Here is a 19,638-nt window from a genome sequence, read left to right on the forward strand (position 1 = left end):
CTGCCTTCGTGCCTGCCCACTGCCTGCCTACCTGCTACCATGCTCCCAGCAATGGTGGTCATGACTCATCCTCTGAAACTGCAAATTCTCAATAAACTCTTGCTTCTACAAGCTGCCTTGGTCATGGGTCTTATTACAGCGACAGAAAAATAACTAAGGCTTTTCCCCATTCTCTAATTGAACTGTTTTCCACTGCTAGGATGGTGTTTTGTTTTGTGTTTGTTTGTTTAAAAACTCAATAGTTCCATGCTGTTCTAATACCAACTTTCTGTGACAAAGGTAGCATTCCTCTACAGGCCAGTCCCCATCAAATGCTAGAAGGTAGTCCTAGCTCAAATTTTAAAGTTATTTCTATCCATGCAAGTATACTATGGTTGAATGTGTGTGTGTGTGTGTGTGTGTGTGTGTGTGTGTGTGTGTGTGTGAGAGAGAGAGAGAGAGAGAGAGAGAGAGAGAGAGAGAGAGAGAGAGAGAGAGAGCAAGAGAGTGCGCGCGCACAAGTACTCCTCCCTACCCCTGCACATAAGTGTCATGGCACTCACATAGAGGTCAGAGGACAACTTGCGGAATCCTGAGTATGAACTGCAGTCACCGGGCTCAGAGACAAGCACATTTACCCACCATGCCATCTCAGCGACGCCACATAAGCCCTTTGGACCTCTGGTTTTTAAAACTAGGTCCATATATGATGCGGGTTCAAAGCTAAGTAAAGTCCTTTCAGTATCCAGGAGAAACTAAGCAATGTCTTTCTCCTTTCTCATCAAATGTATTTGCATCTGGGATATTTTGTTTCAATAAGCTGCAAAAACAACGTTTCCAACCCAGGACTTAGTATCAATGTAAAGCAGTGGTTCAACCCTCCTAAAGCTGTGACCCTTTAATATAGTTCCTCATGTTGTGGTGACACGCCTTTACTCCCAGCACTCGGGAGGCAGAGGCAGGTGGATCGCTGTGAGTTCAAAGTCAGCCTGGTCTACAAAGCCAGTCCAGGACAGCCAAGGCCACACAGAGAGACCCTATCTCCAAAATAAAATAAAATAAAATAAAGAAAATATGTATCCTATTACAAATTAAAGAAAATAAAGAGAAGAAAGGCAAAATAAGAGTATCTAGCAGGCCTGGGAGTAAAAAGGCTCTTTCCACCAAACCTGTTTAATCTCTGGAACATACATGGTGAAAACCCTCCCTCCCTCCTTCCTTTCTCCTCCTTTTCTTTCTCATCTCAAATAGTTCTCTACCAAAAAATATGAAATATATTACACAGCTAGCCGCAGCAGAAGGCAGAGAAGCAGACAGCTCTCTGTGAACAACGCTCGTGATTTCAGTACTTCAGAAGCTGAGACAGATGAACCATATACCAAGACTGTTTTTAGTTTTCAAAAATTAGAATATCCAACTCCCGGTGACCCCAGCCAGGGTCACATATTTGGTAAACTCACAGGACTCCATCACAACCTGGTAGTCAGACTCACAGATTCAATACTGGATGTTCTTAGCAACCTAGAGTAGATCAAACCAAGGGAGACTTACAAGCCAACCCACCATGTGAGAATGACTACTGCAGGGGCTGAAGGAACGGCTGGTGGTTGAGAGCAAGGACTGCTCTTGTACAGGACCTGAGGTCACTTCCCAACACCCACACTGGGAGGCTCACAACCACCTGCAACTCCAGCTCAACAAAGCTCTCTCTGATTCCAAGGGGACCAGCACACAGGTGACATACACTTACAAAGACACAGACCAAATTTGCCTGTAATTAATATATATGATAATTATAGGTATAATAATAAAAATAAAACCATAGTAATGCTAAAAAACAAACAAAAAGCAACCATAAAATTCATTAGTTTTCAACTTTCCTAATGATGTGACCCTTTAATACAGTTCCTCATGTTGTGGTGACCACACCAATAGTAAAACAACAACAACAAATTAGTTATTGTTATTATTATTATACCTAATAATTTATTATTATTATTATTATTATTATTATTATTATTATTATTATTATTATTATTATAGGAGGTTCGAGAGACACTGTTTCTCTGTGTAGCTTTGGCTGTCCTGGACTCACTTTGTAGAGCAGGCTGGCCTCAAATTCACAGCAATCCACCTGCCTCTGCTTTCCTAGTGTTGGGATTAAAGGCATGCGCCACCATATCTGGCATAAAATTATTTTTGTTGCTACCTCATAACTGTAATTTTCCTACTGCTATGAGTTGTAATGTAAATATTTGATATACAGGATATCTGAGATCCCAAGGGGGTCACCGGTTGAGAACTGGTGCTATACTTATCTCTAAAAATCTATACATCCTTACTAATATTTAGTACTGTCCTTTACCGCCTGTCTTTTTCTTTTTAAGATTTATTTATTTATTGTGTATACAGTGCTCTGCCTGCATATATGCCTGCAAGCCAGAAAAAGGCATCACACTAGAGATGGTTGTGAGCCACCATGTGGTTGCTGGGAATTGAACTCAGGACCTCTGGAAGAGCAGCCAGTGCTCTTAACCACTGAGCCATCTCTCCAGCCCTCAGCCTATCTTTTATGCCAGGGAAAATAGTATGATGGAGAACAAGAAGCACTGGATTCATTATGGTAGGTCTTGGGAGTTTAACTTCAGTGTTCAAATGACAAAACCATCCAAGTATCTGGGTACCTCAACACCTTCTGTTAGATGGGAAGGAAGGACAGGAGAGCCCTACAGAACAACTGCAGATAGACAGTGCACATGGGCTCTTCACGGTACCACTAATGCCATGCCATCTTTGCCTGCTCACTCAAAGGGACCTCTCTGCTTCATAATTTGTACTCTTGCATCTCCCAAGTTACAGATTACAAAAGAAATACAATAAAAATAGTGACAACACAGCACAGCTGCATTTATTAATTTGGAGACAGTATTCTGAGGCTATCTGAGTTTTTAAATATTCAACAGTTTCTTTTATGAGGCAGATTACCTTTACTTTATAGATGAGACAACAAAAATCAGAAAAATGTAATTCAAGTGACTGAGATTCTACTGGAAATTAGCAGGCAAGAATTCAAATGTGAGAGTCAAACTTTTTCCACATGCATTTTACATGTAGATAGATAAATCTAGTGAGTGATGTAAGATAAGGGTAAACCATTTAATGACATTATGATATTACATGTAAATATCTCAGCACACACATTGCAATAATGACAACTGCTTTCAGGCATGGTGGCCTGCAGGCAGATGCTTGCAAGCCTCTACCTTGGGAGGCAGAAGTTGGGATTGTCTCACAGCAAGACCCTGACTCCAGACACCACTGCAGCCAGGCCTGGAGGCGCACACCTTTAATCCCAGCACTCAGGAGGCAGAGGCAGGAGGATCTCTGTGAGTTTGAGGCCAACCTGGTCTACAAAGTGAGTACAGGACAGCCAAGGTTGTTACAGAGAGAAAAAACAAAAACAAAACAAAAAAAGACATCACTGCACCTAAGAAAACTAATCTTATGTCCCTACCTTTGTCTTTCCTATCTGCTTTCCACTCAAAATAGAGGTTAGAGCTATGAATTATCTTTAATACAACGAGATCTCTTTAATAGAAAATACTTCATCTCTTTTTTGAAGGGGCAGGGTACAGACGGGTCCGTTTGGCACAATCACAGAGAAAAACCTACATTCTGGATTTGCCTCGTTCTTGACTGTGCTGTGGTGGTCAGTGGTGGGTTACAAACACAAACCTTGAACGATAAAGTGATTAGTATAAAGTGGAGTGTGTATTAAAACATCTGGCTTTGGGATGAGAGATACAGCTCAATAGTTTAGAGCACTTACTGCTCTTCCAAAGGACTCAAGTTCCGTTCCCAGCACCCACACCGGGAAACCCACAAATCTCTGTAACTCCAGCTCCCGGTGATCTGAGGCCTCTGGCTCCAGAGTCACTGCACACACATGTATGCATGCATGTGCACACAGACACAACTGAAAATAATAAAACATATCTTTAAAATATCCCCCTTTCTTTTTCTTTTTGAGGCAGGGTCTCACAGAGCTCAGGATAACACTGAACCCCTGGCCCTTCTGGCCCTACCTCTTGAGAGGCAGCTACCGGCAGCAGTGGCTCTATTTTATCCTATACTTATTATACAGTAGGTGATATAAACAAGCCATTTTCTACTACCTGTAAGACCATAATTCATTCTGTAGTAGACAGATAACAAATTCAAACCAGAAGATTCAAATTAGGCCAATCATTTTAACTTTAAAGAAGCACAAAAGGTAAAATTGTATCTTCAGAACTACAAGAGAACTGTACTCAAAACAAGATGCAGGTAGATTTTAGGTACTTTGTAATACAGAAAGGAAATGTTTGTAGACATGTGCTTGGGTGGTAGATTGACAGACAAGGGGGAACAATCGAGCATGAGTTTGCGGTGCACAGGGATCCTGGCCTACTGACCTGATTAGGGTTCTAAGGCTCCAATGAAATGAAACACTTGCATGTCTGAAATGCTATTTTCAATACATGCATAACCCGTTTTTGATGCCTAATAGCAAAGGTTCAAAGAGAAGTGGAGGAGGATCTATTTTTGCTTATTTTCAAGTCTCAATGAAAGCAGAAACTTTCATGATACAGAAGCCACACTTTCCTCGTGTCTCCTGGAGCAACCACAAAGCAGCCAGCTGTACAGACACCAACGCACACGCCTGTAACCAATACAGCTTAGCTGGCCCATCTTCATATTTTGTACAAATGGAACCGGAGAGAGTTAAGGAGGTGCCATCTCAAAATACACCAAATTGGTTTGTTATTTATTAAATATTTCCAGTTGAAATCACTTGAGGAACAATGGAAAGCCATTTGCTTGCCCTGTCCTTTTTCCTTTCCTTTCAGACCTGTCTTTTCTACATGCAGCTAGCCACAAAGGTTCTTGCGAGAGGACTAGCTTTCCTGTATCGAGGCTGGAGGAGAGCCTTGGCTACCGAAACTGGCAATGCGACTATAAAAAACTCAAATAAACAAAGCCATCCTTCTCCCCCACTAGCCTGTGTACCCCACTCAGCATCTCTGTGAAGCCAAGATTACTACCCAGTACAGGTATCCACTGTCCTGCCCTTCCTTCACAGCTTTGTTATTTGCCTAAAATGTATAAAAGCCTGTTTTCAGACCACACCTTCCTTGGGAAGAATTCACACTTCACTATTATTAATCACTCCTTATATCAGTTAGGATCCGAGATCAAGCCAAAGACCCAACATAAAAATTAACAGAGGTAGAGGGAATGGCATCCTTTTTATGTTGAGGAAAGTGACAAAAGTACATATTGCGCCTTGGTGTCAACCACATAATCCTTTCTAAGCTATAAAGTTTGAAGAGCACTTGTTTTACTCAGCTCTTTTAAAGCTTCAGCGATAGGATGAGAACTATGGCCTCTCTTATCAACAGCCATTAGAAGAGGCCTGGAAGAGACTGTGGAGCACCTGAGCATGGAGTGGACCGCAGAGCACGGAGTGGACCGCAGAGCATGGAGTGGACCGCATGCCAGAGGTGGTTCTGTGTGTTACTCTCGTGTTCAAACCCTCACAACAGCCATATAAAGCAGACACTGCTAATGTCTTCATTTTATATATGAGACAACTGATGGAAATGGGGCAGCAACTTACCCAAGGCTGACTTAAATCAGCAAGCAAAACAAAGGTTTCAGCCCCAGAAATGCCAGTTCAAATGCATGTTCTTATCTACCGCAGTGCTCAGCCTTGGGAACGGAAGGCTTCAGTCCTGCTGTACAAGACAGCTCCAAATATCTTCTAGTCAGTAGTGTAATAATTTACCAAAAGTGCTCCAACTAGAAACAAGCGACAATGATGTGCCTAACAGTGGGGCTGTAGAGTCACAGGTTTTGAACATTACTGCACTTACCAAGGGCCTGCTTCACACAAGTGCCAGAAACTAAGACTGGAGATGTAAATACCCTTGCATGCCTAATGTAGTCATCTTTGAAATATTGCTCTGCATGAAGTATGTATAAAGTATTGCACTAGGCAATGAGTCATATATGCCTAAATGAATCAAAATGGTCCTGCCCTCAAATTTACAGTCCAGAAAGGGTCATCAAAGAGAAATAGTTATTTCCAGCTGCTAAGATAAAAAGAGGTCATTAGAGTGAGCAGAGCCTGTGGAGATGGAGCAATAAAGGGGCACCAAGGACTGTGTGAACAAAGACAAGAAGGCAAGAAACAGCGCAGAACCAGTGACAACCAAAAGGACAAAGGGGAAGCAGGAGGATTTCTGTGAGTTTGAGGCCAGCCAGGTTTACACAGTGAGTCCAGCCAGCCAAGGCTGCACAGTGAGACTGTGTCTTAAAAGCATTAAGAGTGTAAACTACCAATGAGTCCAGAGCACAGGAAACGCTACTGTTAAAGACATTCTGAGTAAAAAGAGGACGTAAGTGTGCTTTAGAAATAATTTTCACCAGGCATAGCAGTGTATGCCTTTAATTCCACCACTTAGAAGGCAAAGGCTGGTAGATCGCTACAGGGAGTTCCAGGACAATCAGAGTTACATAATGAAGCCATCTTGAAAAAAAGAAAAAAGAAAGAATGAATTTTCAAGGCTGGAGAGATAGCTCAGCACTTAAGAGCATTACCCACTACTCCAGAGAACCCTGGCTCAATTCCCAGACATGCAAGGCACCTCACAACCCTAGGTAACTTGTTCTGGGGGATTCAATCCCCTCTTCCGGCCTCTGTGGGTACTGCACCCGTGGTGGAGATACACAGGCAGGCAAAGTGCCCAAATGCATAAAATAAAAATCAGTATCTTTTAAAAAGAAAATAATTAAGCCAGGCATGGTGGCACACGCCTTTAATCCCAGCACTCAGGAGGCAGAGGCAGGTGGATTGCTGTGAGTTCGAGGCCAAGCTGGTCTACAAAGTGAGTCCAGGACAGGCAAGGCTACACAGGGAAACTCTGTCTTGAAAAACCAAAACAGAAAAAAGAAAACAAAAACAAATGACAGCAGCACTTCTTGTGATAGCTGAAATGTCCAAGAAACCAAAAGACCCCATAATATGTCAACAGTTAAAACCCTATGAATTACAACCCAGCAATAAAATAAATAGATGATTGCATATTCAATACCTTGGATGAATCTCAAGGACATTCGACTTGATGGAAAGTCAGTCTGAAAAGGTCACATACTGTGTGGCTCTACTTATGTAACACTTTCAATCTAACAGGACCATACAAATGGACTTGATTAGTTGCTGCCAAGGGTTAGTGATAACAACACAGAGAAGGATCTTTGAAATGAAGGAACTGGGATCAGGACAATGGCTAGGAGACTCTATTCATGATAAAATGAGTTTCCTGTTTTTGATACTGTTTCATAGTTACATAAGATGGCTACAGGAAAGTGAATTAAAAGTACATGGGTCCTCTGTATTTTTTTTAAACAGGAGTCTGCTACCCCCTGTATATCAACGTTTCAAAATTGGAATTTTAAAAGTTGTTCCTTTTTTTTTTTTTAAGGAAAACTATCCTAAAACGGCATGCCTTTTTTAGTTTAGAAAAAGAATGAGGACTCTGAAATAAGAGCATGCACTGTTCTTCCAGGACCTGAATTCTGTTCCCATTACCTACATCAGGTGGCTCATAATCACCCGGAACTCCAGCTCCAAGGGTAACCTGACACCGCTGGCCTCCACAGATACCAGTGCTCAAATGTGCGTGCACACAGACAGACAGACAGACAGACAGACAGACAGACACACACACACACACACACACACACACACACACGATTGAAGACATAAAAATAAATTGTTAAGTGCTCGCTTCGGCAGCACATATACTAAAATTGGAACGATACAGAGAAGATTAGCATGGCCCCTGCGCAAGGATGACACGCAAATTCGTGAAGCGTTCCATATTTTTCCTCTGACCATGTCCCCTGGATGGGGAGACCTGATGGCACTCAGAGGAAGGACAGCAGGTTACCAAGAAGAGACTTGATACCCTATGATCATATAGAGGGGGAGGTAATCCCCCTCAGGAACTGTCATAGGGGAGGGGGATAAGGGGAAAATGGGAGGGAGGGAAGAATGGGAGGATACAAGGGATGGGATAACCATTGAGATGTAACAAGAATAAATTAATAAAAAAAAAATAAAAATAAAAAAAAATAAAAATAAAAAAAAAATAAATTGTTAAAAACTATTAACAGTTATTCCTAGAGTGGGCTCTTCATTCTAGATTTCTAACGTTTGCTTTACACATTAAGCATGTAAAACTTGGTGATTAGAAAGAATAATAATTTTTAAAAATTAAACATTTTTTACTGAAGTACATTTAAATAGATATAAACAAAACTAACAATTCATGTATGTCTACCTACAAAATACTGAGTCAACCAGCAAACCGCTGATCCAAAGGCAAGACATGATTACAGATCCAACTCAGTACCCACCAGCTGTAGCTGTAACTCAAAGCTGCTGGCACTTCATGCTGGGGGAACTGCGAGATCTGAAGCAGGGGTTTAGTTATCCCGTTAGCTACATCGCTTTAGTCACCACTAGGACAGAACTCTACAATGTTTACACTGGCAGCAATCTAAGATATCTTGGATAACTGTTCAATTTTCAATTGAATAAACTAAGGGTAATGAGATAAATTTAGGAGAGCCTGTCACCAACAGAATCTGATATAAAACTCAAAAAGAATAATGGTTAAGAGTGTTGCCTCTGACAGAATTCTGCCTAAAAATAGGCAAGATTGGATGCAGGTAGAGTTGATGGCCAAGCTCTGCCAAGACAGGGTAAGCAAGTCCTCAATAGTTCCTGCCTCACAAATATGTCTGTCAGATATAATAGGCCAGAAGATTGAAGATGATGCTCCAACATTATAGAGGGTTTTGGGTGACTATTCAGGCAGCAAACGGCTACTGTTTTTGATTTGGAAGTTGTTAACCTGCACTTTCTGTTTACTCAGGTAACTAATTTTATTCCTCCTCAAGTCTCTGATGGGGTTGAAGACCAGATAGCTTAGTTTCACAACTATGTTTAGTTGTTTAGGGGTTAAAATGTTTTTAGGTCTAGATAGATGTTTTAAGCTGATAGAGATGAGATACGATAGATATTGATTTACATTCAGAATTTTAGACTCACCAAGATAGGAAAATGTTTTCTTCAAGGTTGCCAAACAGCCAAATAGCCAAAACACTATGAATGTAACATTAATATAATTCCTGATTGTTTCGTGGTTCTTCTTGCTCTATGTAGTTTATTTTGTACATGTATAATAATATAAATGTATATGTAAAAAATATTTTTAAAAAGCCGGGTGTTGGTGGCGCATGCCTTTAATCCCAGTAACTCAGGAGGCAGAGGCAGGTGGATCTCTATAAGTTCGAGGCCAACCTGGTCTACAAAGTGAGTCCAGAATAGCCAAGGCTACACAGAGAAGCCCTGTCTCCAAAAACCAAAAAATTAAAATAAATAAATAAATAAAAGGAGTTGCCTCAGCCAGGCATGGTTGAAGGCAAGCCTGGTCTAGAAAGAGAGTCCAGGATAGCCAAGGATCTGTGTAACAGAGAACTCTGTCTCAAAAAAACAAAACAAAACAAAAGAGTACTGCCTCTGAGCCAGGTGGTGGTGACATGTGCCTTTAATCCCAGTGCTTGAGAGGCAGAGGCAGAAAAGAGGGCATCTGATTTTAACACCATCCTTGGCTACAGAGTGAGTTCCAGGACAGGCAGGGCTACACAGAGAAACTCTATCTTAAAAAACCAAAAGAGCCAGCCTGCATGCTTGTAATCCTAGCACTCCGGGAAGCAGGAGCAAGCAGATCGCTGTGAGTTTGAGGCCAGCCTGGTCTACAAAGCGAGTCCAGGCCAACCAAGCTACACAGAAAACCCCTATCTTGAAAGAAAAAAAAAGAAGAAGAAGAAGGAGGAGGAGGAGGAGGAGGAAGAAGAAAAAAGAAGAAACAACCAAAAGAATGCTGCCTCTGGGCTGAGCAGATGGCAAAAAGCTGACAATCTGAGTTTAACATCCCAGAACCCATGGCAGGAGAGAACCAACTACTTACTGAAAGCTGTCATCTGACCTCCAAAAGAAGGCTGTGGCACATGCCACAGTGTGGGGGCATATCCATCCATCCATAAATAAACCAAAAAACTGTGCACAACAATGCATAATATGAAATCTAAGTATTTCAACAGGGGCATTATTACTTACCAACAAATTGTTTTTAGTGGTACAGCTCAAACCCAGGACCTCAGACAACTGGCAAATGCTCTATCTTCAAGCTACACCCCTAGCATTTACCAACACTGGGGTTGGGGGGCGCTCATTGGCCTGGCTGTCCTGGAACTCACTAGGAACACTAGGCTAGCCTCCTATTCAGAGATTGCATGCCTCTGCCTTCAGGGCCTAAAGGTGTGTGTCACCAGCATCTTTAAAGGCATATACAGGTAGCAAACGGAAAAGACAATCAGCTAAGAAGCTCTCCACAACAAACAAAACCACCAACATGGTGATGAGACAACACAACGTGAAATCATGTACAACTATTTTAAAGAAGTTACGCACAGGGGTCCCACTCAAACTAAGGCACCAGCCAAGGACAATACAGGCGGTAAACCTTAAACCCCTACCCAGATCTAGACAATGGACAGAACACTCTCCACAGTAGAGTGGAGAGTGGGATATTACTTTCTCACATACTCTGGTGCCTCACCTTTGACCATGTCCCCTGGAGGGGGAGACCTGGTGGCACTCAGAGGAAGGACAGCAGGTTACCAAGAAGAGACTTGATACCCTATGAACATATACAGGGGGAGGTAATCCCCCTCAGGAACAGTCATAGGGGAGGGGAATAAGGGGAAAATGGGAGGGAGGGAAGAATGGGAGGATACAAGGGATGGGATAACCATTGAGATGTAACAAGAATAAATTAATAAAGGAGAAAAAAAAATTAAAAAAAAGAAAAAAAAAGTTACATCCATAACATAAAAGCCTCAAAAACTCAGTAACAAATGAACTCAAAATAATCAGTTTCTGCCTTGTCTGTGTGAGCACAGAGGGCAGGACCAGGAACACAGCTGGCTCTGGTGTAGAGGCTGTAATCCTACGTTCTTAGGAGACTGAAATGGGAGGATGAAAGGTCAGCGTCATGCCGGGCGTGGTGGTGCACACCTGTAACCCCAGTACTCTAGGAGGCAGAGACCGGCTGATCTCTGTGAATTCTAGACCAGCTTGGTCTACAGAGTGAGTCCAGGACAGCCAGGACTACACAGAGAAACCCTGTCTCAAAAAACAAAAACAAAACAAAAAACAAAGTTAAGTGTCTACCTGGGCTACAGAGTGAGTTCAAAGACAGCTTGGACAAATCAGTGAGAGCCTGTCTCAAAATAAAGTCAAAGTTGGCTAGGGCTAACGTGCAGTACTAGCCTGGCATGCAAGAGGGCCTAGGTTCAAACTCTATCACTGGGAATCAATCAAACAAACAAAAACCTCAAGGAAAGAAATCCAAATGGCCAACCAATGACTAACATGCCCAATCTCACTATCTCCAAGGGAAATACAAATCTACTCCATCTGAAATGGAGTTTACTATCAAAAGCCCCCAAACTATCAAACATATAGATAAAGAACTATATAAGGGCAGCTGAGAGGCAGTGGAGTACATCTTTAATTCCAGCACTCAGGGAGCAGAGGCAGATGGATCTCTGTGAGTTCAAGGACAACCTGGTCTACAAAGAGAATTCCAGGGCAGTCAAGGCTACACAGAGAAATTCTGTCTCAAAAAAATCAAAACCAACCAACCAAGCAAACAAAAAGTCCTATATGAAGTTGCTTCACAAACCTAAAGTAAGCCATGTGTTGTGGTGTAAATGCAGCACTCTGGAGGTGGAGGCAGGAGGGCAGGTGTTCAAGGTCACCCTCGTCTACAGAATGAGTTCAAGGCCAGCTCGAACCTTGTCTCAAAAACAAAACAGAGGATGGAAAGCCCCTAGAAACCCTACTTTTAAGTTTGCATCTGCGAAGCTCCCAGAAGCCCCAGGGGAGACTATAAGCTGGTGGGGGAGTGTGTTTGGTGGGCTTGCAGAGCCCATCTCTTCCCTGCCCTGCCCATTTGCTTTGCTACCCTCATTGCTACCCACATGGTGGCTCACAACCATCCATACTGTGATCTGATGCCCTCTTCTGGCCTGCAGGTGTAAGTGCAAACAGAGTATTCATATACTTTTTTTTTTTTTTTTGGTTGTGAGCCTAGCCTTTAATGGCTGAGCCTTCTCTCTAGACACAAACTACTCTACTGGGCTTAATTATATCAATACACAAGAGACCACATTGCGTTCTAATTTATCATTAGACAATATTTAGAATACAGAAGACACAGCAACAAAATCAAACTTCATCTGGTTTTACAAAAACAGATTTCTATGTTCAGATAGTAGCTACAGTGATCTAAATCTGCTTGGCCTTGTATTGTTTTGTGTCCTGGGGGTTGAACCTAGGACTTGAAGTGCCCTAGGCAAGACTTGGGTCACTGAGCTATGTATCACAGCCCTGATGAACTTTTCTTGTAATACTCAAGCATTCTGTATAAATGTGCATACATTTTCCATGTGTACAAAATACTCCAAAGCCGGGAAGTGGTGGTGCACGCCTTTAATCCTAGCACTCAGGAGGCAGAGGCAGTCGGATCACTGTGAGTTCAAGGCCAGCCTGGTCTACAAAGTGAGTCCAGGACAGCCAAGGCTACAACAGAGAAACCCTATCTCCAAAAACCAACCAACCAAACAAACAAACAAACAAAAAAACTATGAAAAGGGTGTGTCAGAGCATGCTTTCAATTCTTCCAGTACCTAAGAGATCCTGATCTATGTAGTGAGATCTTGTTTCAAAGGGCAGGAAGTCTGAGGTGGGAAGAGACTGACAAAATAAAACATAAACAAGGCTAATGTATTTCCAGAGCTGGAAAAGTTCTACTTTCCTGGTAGGATGATTTTGCCTGACTTGCAGAAGGCCTGAACTGGATCCCTAGCACTGAAGAAGATTCTCCTTAGGGAAATAACAACAATAATAATAACAACAATAATAATAACAACAACAACAACAACAATAATAAACATTTTTAAAGGATGGCCACGGGCTGGAGAGATGACTCAGAGGTTAAAAGCACTGAGTGCTCTTCCAAAGGTCCTGAGTTCAATTCCCAGCAACCACATGGTGCCTCACAACCATCTATAAAGAGATCTGGTGCCCTTTTCTGGCGTGCAGGTTTACAGGCAGGCAGGCCACCGTGTGTGTGTGTGTGTGTGTGTGTGTGTGTGTGTGTGTGTGTGTGTATGTACGTAAATAAGTCTTTTTTTTTTTAAAGGGAATGGCCACATAGCTTTACTTTTCTTTCTTTCTTTCCTTCCTTCCTTCCTTCCTGCCTTTCTTTCCTTTCTTTCTTTTTTTCAAGGCAGGATTCCTCTGTGTAACAGCCCTGGCTTTCATGGAACTTGTTTTGTAGACTAGGCTGACCTCAAACTCTCACAGATCCGCCTGCCTCTGCCGCCTGAGTGCTGGGATTAAAGGGATGCATCACCACACCAAATGCCACACAGCTTTTCCGTTCATACATTAGCTGGCTACTGCTTTGGCTGTCCTCTTACAGTGTGATTTGTTTTTTAAATCTTTATTGGCTGTGTACATACATGGCAGAGATCTAAAAGACTGAAGGCTGGAGCTGGTAACTGACATGGCTGGCTTTCTCTGGAACAATATAATAAGAGCACTGTTCTCTTGTAGGGTTTGGTCTTTTACAGAGAATGTGCTATTCTTCTAAGGATTGTGATATCATTTGTATGGTGATAATTTTCCAAAAATTACAACAAAATCTGAGAGTGCTGCATCTGACACAGGAAATACGTGTTAGAAAAGTTACTTTTATTTCTGCTCTTTGAGTTGTTCCAATTTGGTCAAGAAAAATTAATTCATAGTATTTATTAACCAAAACAAACAAAATCACTGTGGACTGGAGAGGTGGTTCTATGGGGAAAAGTGCCAGCTGCCAGATCTGACAGTCTAGGTTCCGGCCTTAGGACTCACATGGTGGCCAGGCACAGTGGCGCACGCCTCTGATCCCAGCATTCAGGGAGGCAGAGGCAAGTGGATCTCTGTGAGGTCCAGGCTAGCCTGGTCTACAAAATGAGTCCAGGATAGCCAGGGCTACACATCTGTCTCAAAAACAAACAAACAAAAGAACCTCGAGGTGGAAGGAGAGGACTGACTTATCCGAGTCCCCTTTTGCCCTCCACATGTGTGCCATGACTTACTTGATGCTCCCTGCTGTAATAAATAAATAAATAGTATTTTAAAAACTATACTCAGGCTAAAATAAGTTCAACTCCAATTTAATCTGATACAATCTATGTAATATGCATACAATTATATCCAAACTGCAGAGATAAACAAAAGCAAAAACGAACTATACTACACTTTTGGGCATTTCTATCTAAACTTCATGATTAACAACTCTATAACACCTATGTGACTCTCTAGCTTTTTTCCATTCTATTTGAAAAAATGTAAAAGTTTAAATAGCAACATTTTCAATGAGCAAATAAAAACTCTTCTCTCTAAATTTATCCAAAGACATTTTACTTTTTCTTAGCAAGCTCAGGACTTGCTCGATGTCTTTCTAAAACATTTCATAGGAACTCTGCATTGCAAAACAGTAGCAGAGACACAGAAGCAATTGCTACCCTCCATATGTCAGCCTCTGGGCAGCAGCCTTTCTAGGGAGCCTGCACACCACCGCACACCAGCAGAAAGCAGGAAGGGCACCTGCCCCCCTGGCTTTACCAGCATCCTCCTGCCCGCACCTCAGTTCTGGGACATGTTTGTCTTTTCTGTGCACTGTCATACTCGAGTTCTCCTGTATATCAAAGGGCAGGAATCTTGTCCACCTTTGTCATTCCTTTAAATCAGAGCTTCTACTATGAGCTGCACCTGATTCTGTCCACATACAGGACTGAGCTCAGTGAATAAAACTGTGACTGACAATGGTGGCTAGTTTACAGCCTAGGCTATACCAAAAGTGTTTACACAGCAACTAAGCTTCAGTGGGAAACTTGGTGCAAGATTCCATAACCACTAGTAAGAATGCTGAATCTGTAAAGCCCTATTCGTAGGCAGGCTGGCATTCTGACATATTTACACACAAAGTCTTTTATTTTTATTTTTTTATACTGGCAACTGAACTCAGGGTTTGAGCAAACTAGGCAAAAACTATCAACTGAGCTACAGTTTGCCTGGCCCCCTTCTGAGAGAGGGACAAGGTTGTCCTTGACTTCTGATCCTCTTAGTTGGTCCTGAGTGCCAAGATTACACATATAAACCATACTGCCTGGATTAAAATATTTATTTTTGTATGTTATAGCCCCAAATCTAGTCAACGTAACAGAAAATAAGAATCTGGACCAAGACTTCATAATCTAGTATACACTACAAAAATGTACTTGTTAACCTTTAAAAATAGAAGCAAAAGACAGAAAAGACATTTTAAGTTAATGGCCACACCAGTTACAACCAGTAAGTAACCCATATTACACTAGGCTGGGAAGCAAAAATCTGGAAAGACTTTTAACAGCTAGTTAATAGGGCTCTCCCTTTCCAACTACTTAGACCTCCAGTTACAGCCTAATAAAAACTTTTTTTTTTGTCCTTGGTTTTTTGGTTTTTTGTTTTATTTTTGTTGAGACAGGGTCTCTCTGTGAAATAGCTTTCACTGTCCTAGAATGACCTTGTAGACCAGGCTGGCCTCAAACTCACAGAGATCCACCTGCCTCTGCCTCCAGAGTGCTGGGATTAAAGGTGTTCACCACCACACCCAGCAACATTTTTTTAAACAAAATAATAGCAGCATTTATTAGAACATTTGAATTTAACAGCTTCTCAAAAACTGTTTAATTCTAGCTTTGAGAAGAGTAACTAAGCCAGTTAGGGAGGTTTTAAAGTACTGAAGAGTTGACAACAAAATCAAGGTATTTACAGGTGACTGTGTGGCACAAACAGTAGCTTTGCAGGATAAGGGTAATGCTACTGAAGTCACAGGAGCTGCTTCACCACTTTACAACTAAGTGGCTGTGAGAAGCCAGCAAGGGAAATGAAAACAGTCATTAGGCATCCTGAGCTCCACCATCAGCTTCTCTCTTCAATTTCATAATAACGGTAGGATGTTACCTTAGCACAGAAGTCTTGTATTTCAGTTCAGTAAATTTTCATACATCAAAAATTTGACTCAGCTGAATTTGGCTGGATGAGGTAGTGCACGCCTGTAATCCAAGCACTCAGGAAGCCAACACAGCAGAATCATGTTAAAGGCTAGCCCGTGTTACACATGGAAACTGCTTCCAAAAAAAGATCAAGGCTAATACGAAAACAAGTTCTTTGAAGGTTTGCAGTCTGTCAGGAAAAGGAGAAACATAAACAGTAATGCTGCATAAAATCCTTCATCTAAAGACGGCACTGACTAACAACGGGATATCCGACAGCAGCCCCAGTGACGAGCTGGTAACAATAGGGTAGGCCTCCAACCAGGAGGCCTCATAGCAATGAACATTTGAAAGTAAACATATGTGGACAAAAGGCTACACTGCTTGGTACACTACAGCTTCTGTACAAGATTTTTTGTTTGTCTGTTTGTTTTACTTTACTAGGGGGAGGAGAGGGATTTTGGTGCATGATGTAGAAATCACAGACCTTCAATAAAAGTATATATAGAGAGTTTGTTGCAATCGGTAAATGGTCATCTCATGAAGATAACGCAGTAGATGCTTGTGTGGAGTTGAAAATAATTAAAGTTTGGTTTTGAAGCATAAACAAGTTAGTAAAAGCTATCTGATGAGCCGTAAACGTCAAATACGAGCCTCGGTTAAAAGTTAAAGGCTCCAAGGAGTCATGTTACCATTTCTCATTTCTATCAGGTGAACACAGATTTTGGGATCAATACTTTTCTGGCAGAGTTGCTGCTCTGGTACTACGTCTTCTAGAAAAAGCACCTGTGTGCTCACCTGTTCCTTTTGTCAGCTGCCAACTATAACCTCCCTTTACCACCTTTATTGTTCTAGATCACTCTAGGAAAAATATCATTCATGCAAAAAGCTGCAAAATAGCAGAAGAATTCTGCTGTAAAAGGCTGTCAAAATTACCCCCCAAACTTTTTATGAGGTAACCTCCAATCCTGGAGTTGATAATGAGAAGATCTTGTAGATTCCTGGGCTGTTGATGGTTTCACTTCTTGTGTCCTAAATGCCCTTTTAACCCAGAAACTTTCACAGACCATAATTCCACCCTTTGGCCAATATGCGGTCAACTCAAACCGTACACAAGTGCTAGCAATTCGCACGAGAATTGTCTGTAAAAATCCAAGCGTCCAAATTCTTCTTTCAGGTTTAATTTTTTTAATTTAAAGGTAATGTATTACATCTCTTTTTAAAACTTAAGCTTGTGTGACATCTAAACCTTTTTAAGAACGAAGCACAAAGAATAAACCACTCGCGTCAGAAAGAAATCTGAGTGACAGCTTTATTTTCAGAAATCACTACCCTCTTCGAACATCACTTCCTCTCCAACTCGCCTCCCCCAGTCCCTGGACGCGAATCAGTGATGCATGCCCGCCCCTCACACTTCCAATTCTTAAAAGGATCGCAAACAAGAAGGAGCCACAGCTTACATCCATTACCCAGAGATCTTTGACGCCTTGAAAGACACTAACCTGTAGAAAAGCCAAGGCCCTAAATTAGATCCCCCAAGGGCTCCTTTTTTTCCCCTGGACTTTTCCTCTCTAACCTTTAGGCCAAGCGACTCCCCATGCGACAGCCCCTCCCTCTTTCCAGCCAACCCCAACACCAGCTCTTCAAAGCCACCATTCCCACCGGATCAGGTGGCTGTCAGTCCCGACTCGGCTGTCGAGCCCTCGCGGCGTTTCAGGCGGCCAGGGACCAACTCTTCCCGCCCCTCATCTCTACAGCCGCAGCCCAGGGCACCTCCTCCTCCGGGTCCGGATTCCGGGGACCCCTTCACCAGCGGGGCTGCAAGGGCCCAGAGCCCCTGTGCTTCGTCCCCCGTTGCCCGGGGGTCAACTAAACCCCTTATGTCCTCCGGATTCCATTCCAGAGCGGCCTCCCCTGGCTCTCCCAACCGTCTCCCCGCGGCCCTGAGCGCCCCCGGCTCTCCACTCACCCTTGGCTGCAGGCGCCCCCCAATCTCCCCTCTCCTCAGCCTCGGCGCCCGCTCACCTCCGCGGTGGGAGCCGGGCTGCCCGGACCCAGCTTGGAGCCGGCGTCCGAGGCGCCGTCGGAGTCGGGGATCCTCGGCGCGTCGGCGGAGCGCAGAGCCTCGAGAGGCAGACTCGGAGCCCGGGGCGGGGAGCCGGAGCGCAGGCGGGACCCGGCTCGGCTACGCGCGGGCATCGCTCCGGCACCGTCGGCGCCGAGCCGCCAGCAGCGGCGAGCTGAACCGGAACTGCTTCGGGAGGCGGGGCACTGCCGGGGAGGGGGCGGGTCCAAAACCGGAAGAGAGAGGAGGGAAAACAGCAAGGGGGGGCGGGGGCGAGGGCGCATGCGTCATACTCAAGCGTAATCTGCCGAAAGGGTCTTAAGGAAGGTGATAGAGGACCTGTGGGGTTTCAGACTGGGGCTGGGGCCTAGGAAGAGCCTATTCTGAGTCCTTTGGAAGGGCTAGCTCCTCTTCAGCCAACCTCCCAAGTAACATCATTTATTGCTATTCTCTCAATTGTCTCAACTCTGCAAAGTAGATCTCACCTGGAAAGGTCAAGAAACACTGTAGCCTGACATAGCACGGTTAATATGAATCCAAGCTGGTATTCCAACCCCAAGCTGTCATCAGAACCTGAGTTCTTTCCTGCCACTATTGTACCCCGCCTAGCACTGACAGAATCCACGTCCAAAGCCACCTGCGGCTTGAATTCTAGGCTGCCTTTGGCTCTCCTTTCCTGACCGATTGAGGACCAGCTTTGGTAGTTCTGAAGGGAATGGCGGCCGGGTTCTGAGGTGGATAGGAGGGCAGGCATGGGTGCCTTGGTGTAGCCTTTCCCTTCAAGCTAGACTCCAGAAGCAGGGGCAGCCAGGAATCCGCCCAGTGCTTACACCCTTCAGGGCCTCCATGAAGATGCATGACACAGGGCAAACCATGCCATCTCCTGCAGCTCTTGTGGGCAGAGGATTCTCCATCCGCAAAATGTTTCTGCTGGGGTAGAGATGTGGCTCAGTGGTGAGAGCATTTGTTGCTCTTGCCAGACACCCAGGTTCGTCCCCTGCACCCACTTAACATCTCACAACCACCTAGAACGCTAATTCCAGGGGATACAACAGCCTCTTCTGGCCACAGCAGCCATGGGACACAAATGTATAAATGGGCTGGAGAGATGGCTCTGAGGTTAAGAGCACTGGCTGTTCATCCAAAGGTCTTTGGGAGTTCAATTCCCAGCAACTTGGTGGTGGCTCACAAGCATCTACAATGAGATCTGGTGCCCTCTTCTGGCCTGCTGGTGTACATGCAGGCAGAATACTGTATAAATAATAAATAAATCTTTAAAAAAAAAAGTTTGCCTGCTGCCGGGCATGGTGGTACACGCCTTTAATCCC

At 43.4% G+C, this 19,638-nt stretch overlaps 1 protein-coding gene across 2 annotated transcripts in view; it reads right to left on the reverse strand.

Annotated features, from left to right (window-relative positions):
- The window catches only part of SAMD8 (sterile alpha motif domain containing 8), a 53,720-nt gene extending 35,204 nt beyond the window's left edge, over window positions 1-18,516 (reverse strand). Inside the window, exon 1 of one of the 2 annotated variants that reach the window (XM_084794988.1) lies at window positions 18,271-18,516. In XM_084794988.1, coding sequence (XP_084651114.1) covers window positions 18,271-18,444 — 174 coding nt within the window. In that variant the 5' untranslated portion in view covers window positions 18,445-18,516. Of the gene's footprint in view, window positions 1-18,214 lie in introns of both variants that reach the window. The other variant, XM_084794990.1, reaches the window with a different exon arrangement.
- Window positions 18,517-19,638: the final 1,122 nt, after the last annotated feature.

Source organism: Acomys minous (genome assembly GCF_964271855.1).
Source record: "Acomys minous genome assembly, chromosome: 9".
Lineage (NCBI taxonomy): Eukaryota > Metazoa > Chordata > Mammalia > Rodentia > Muridae > Acomys > Acomys minous.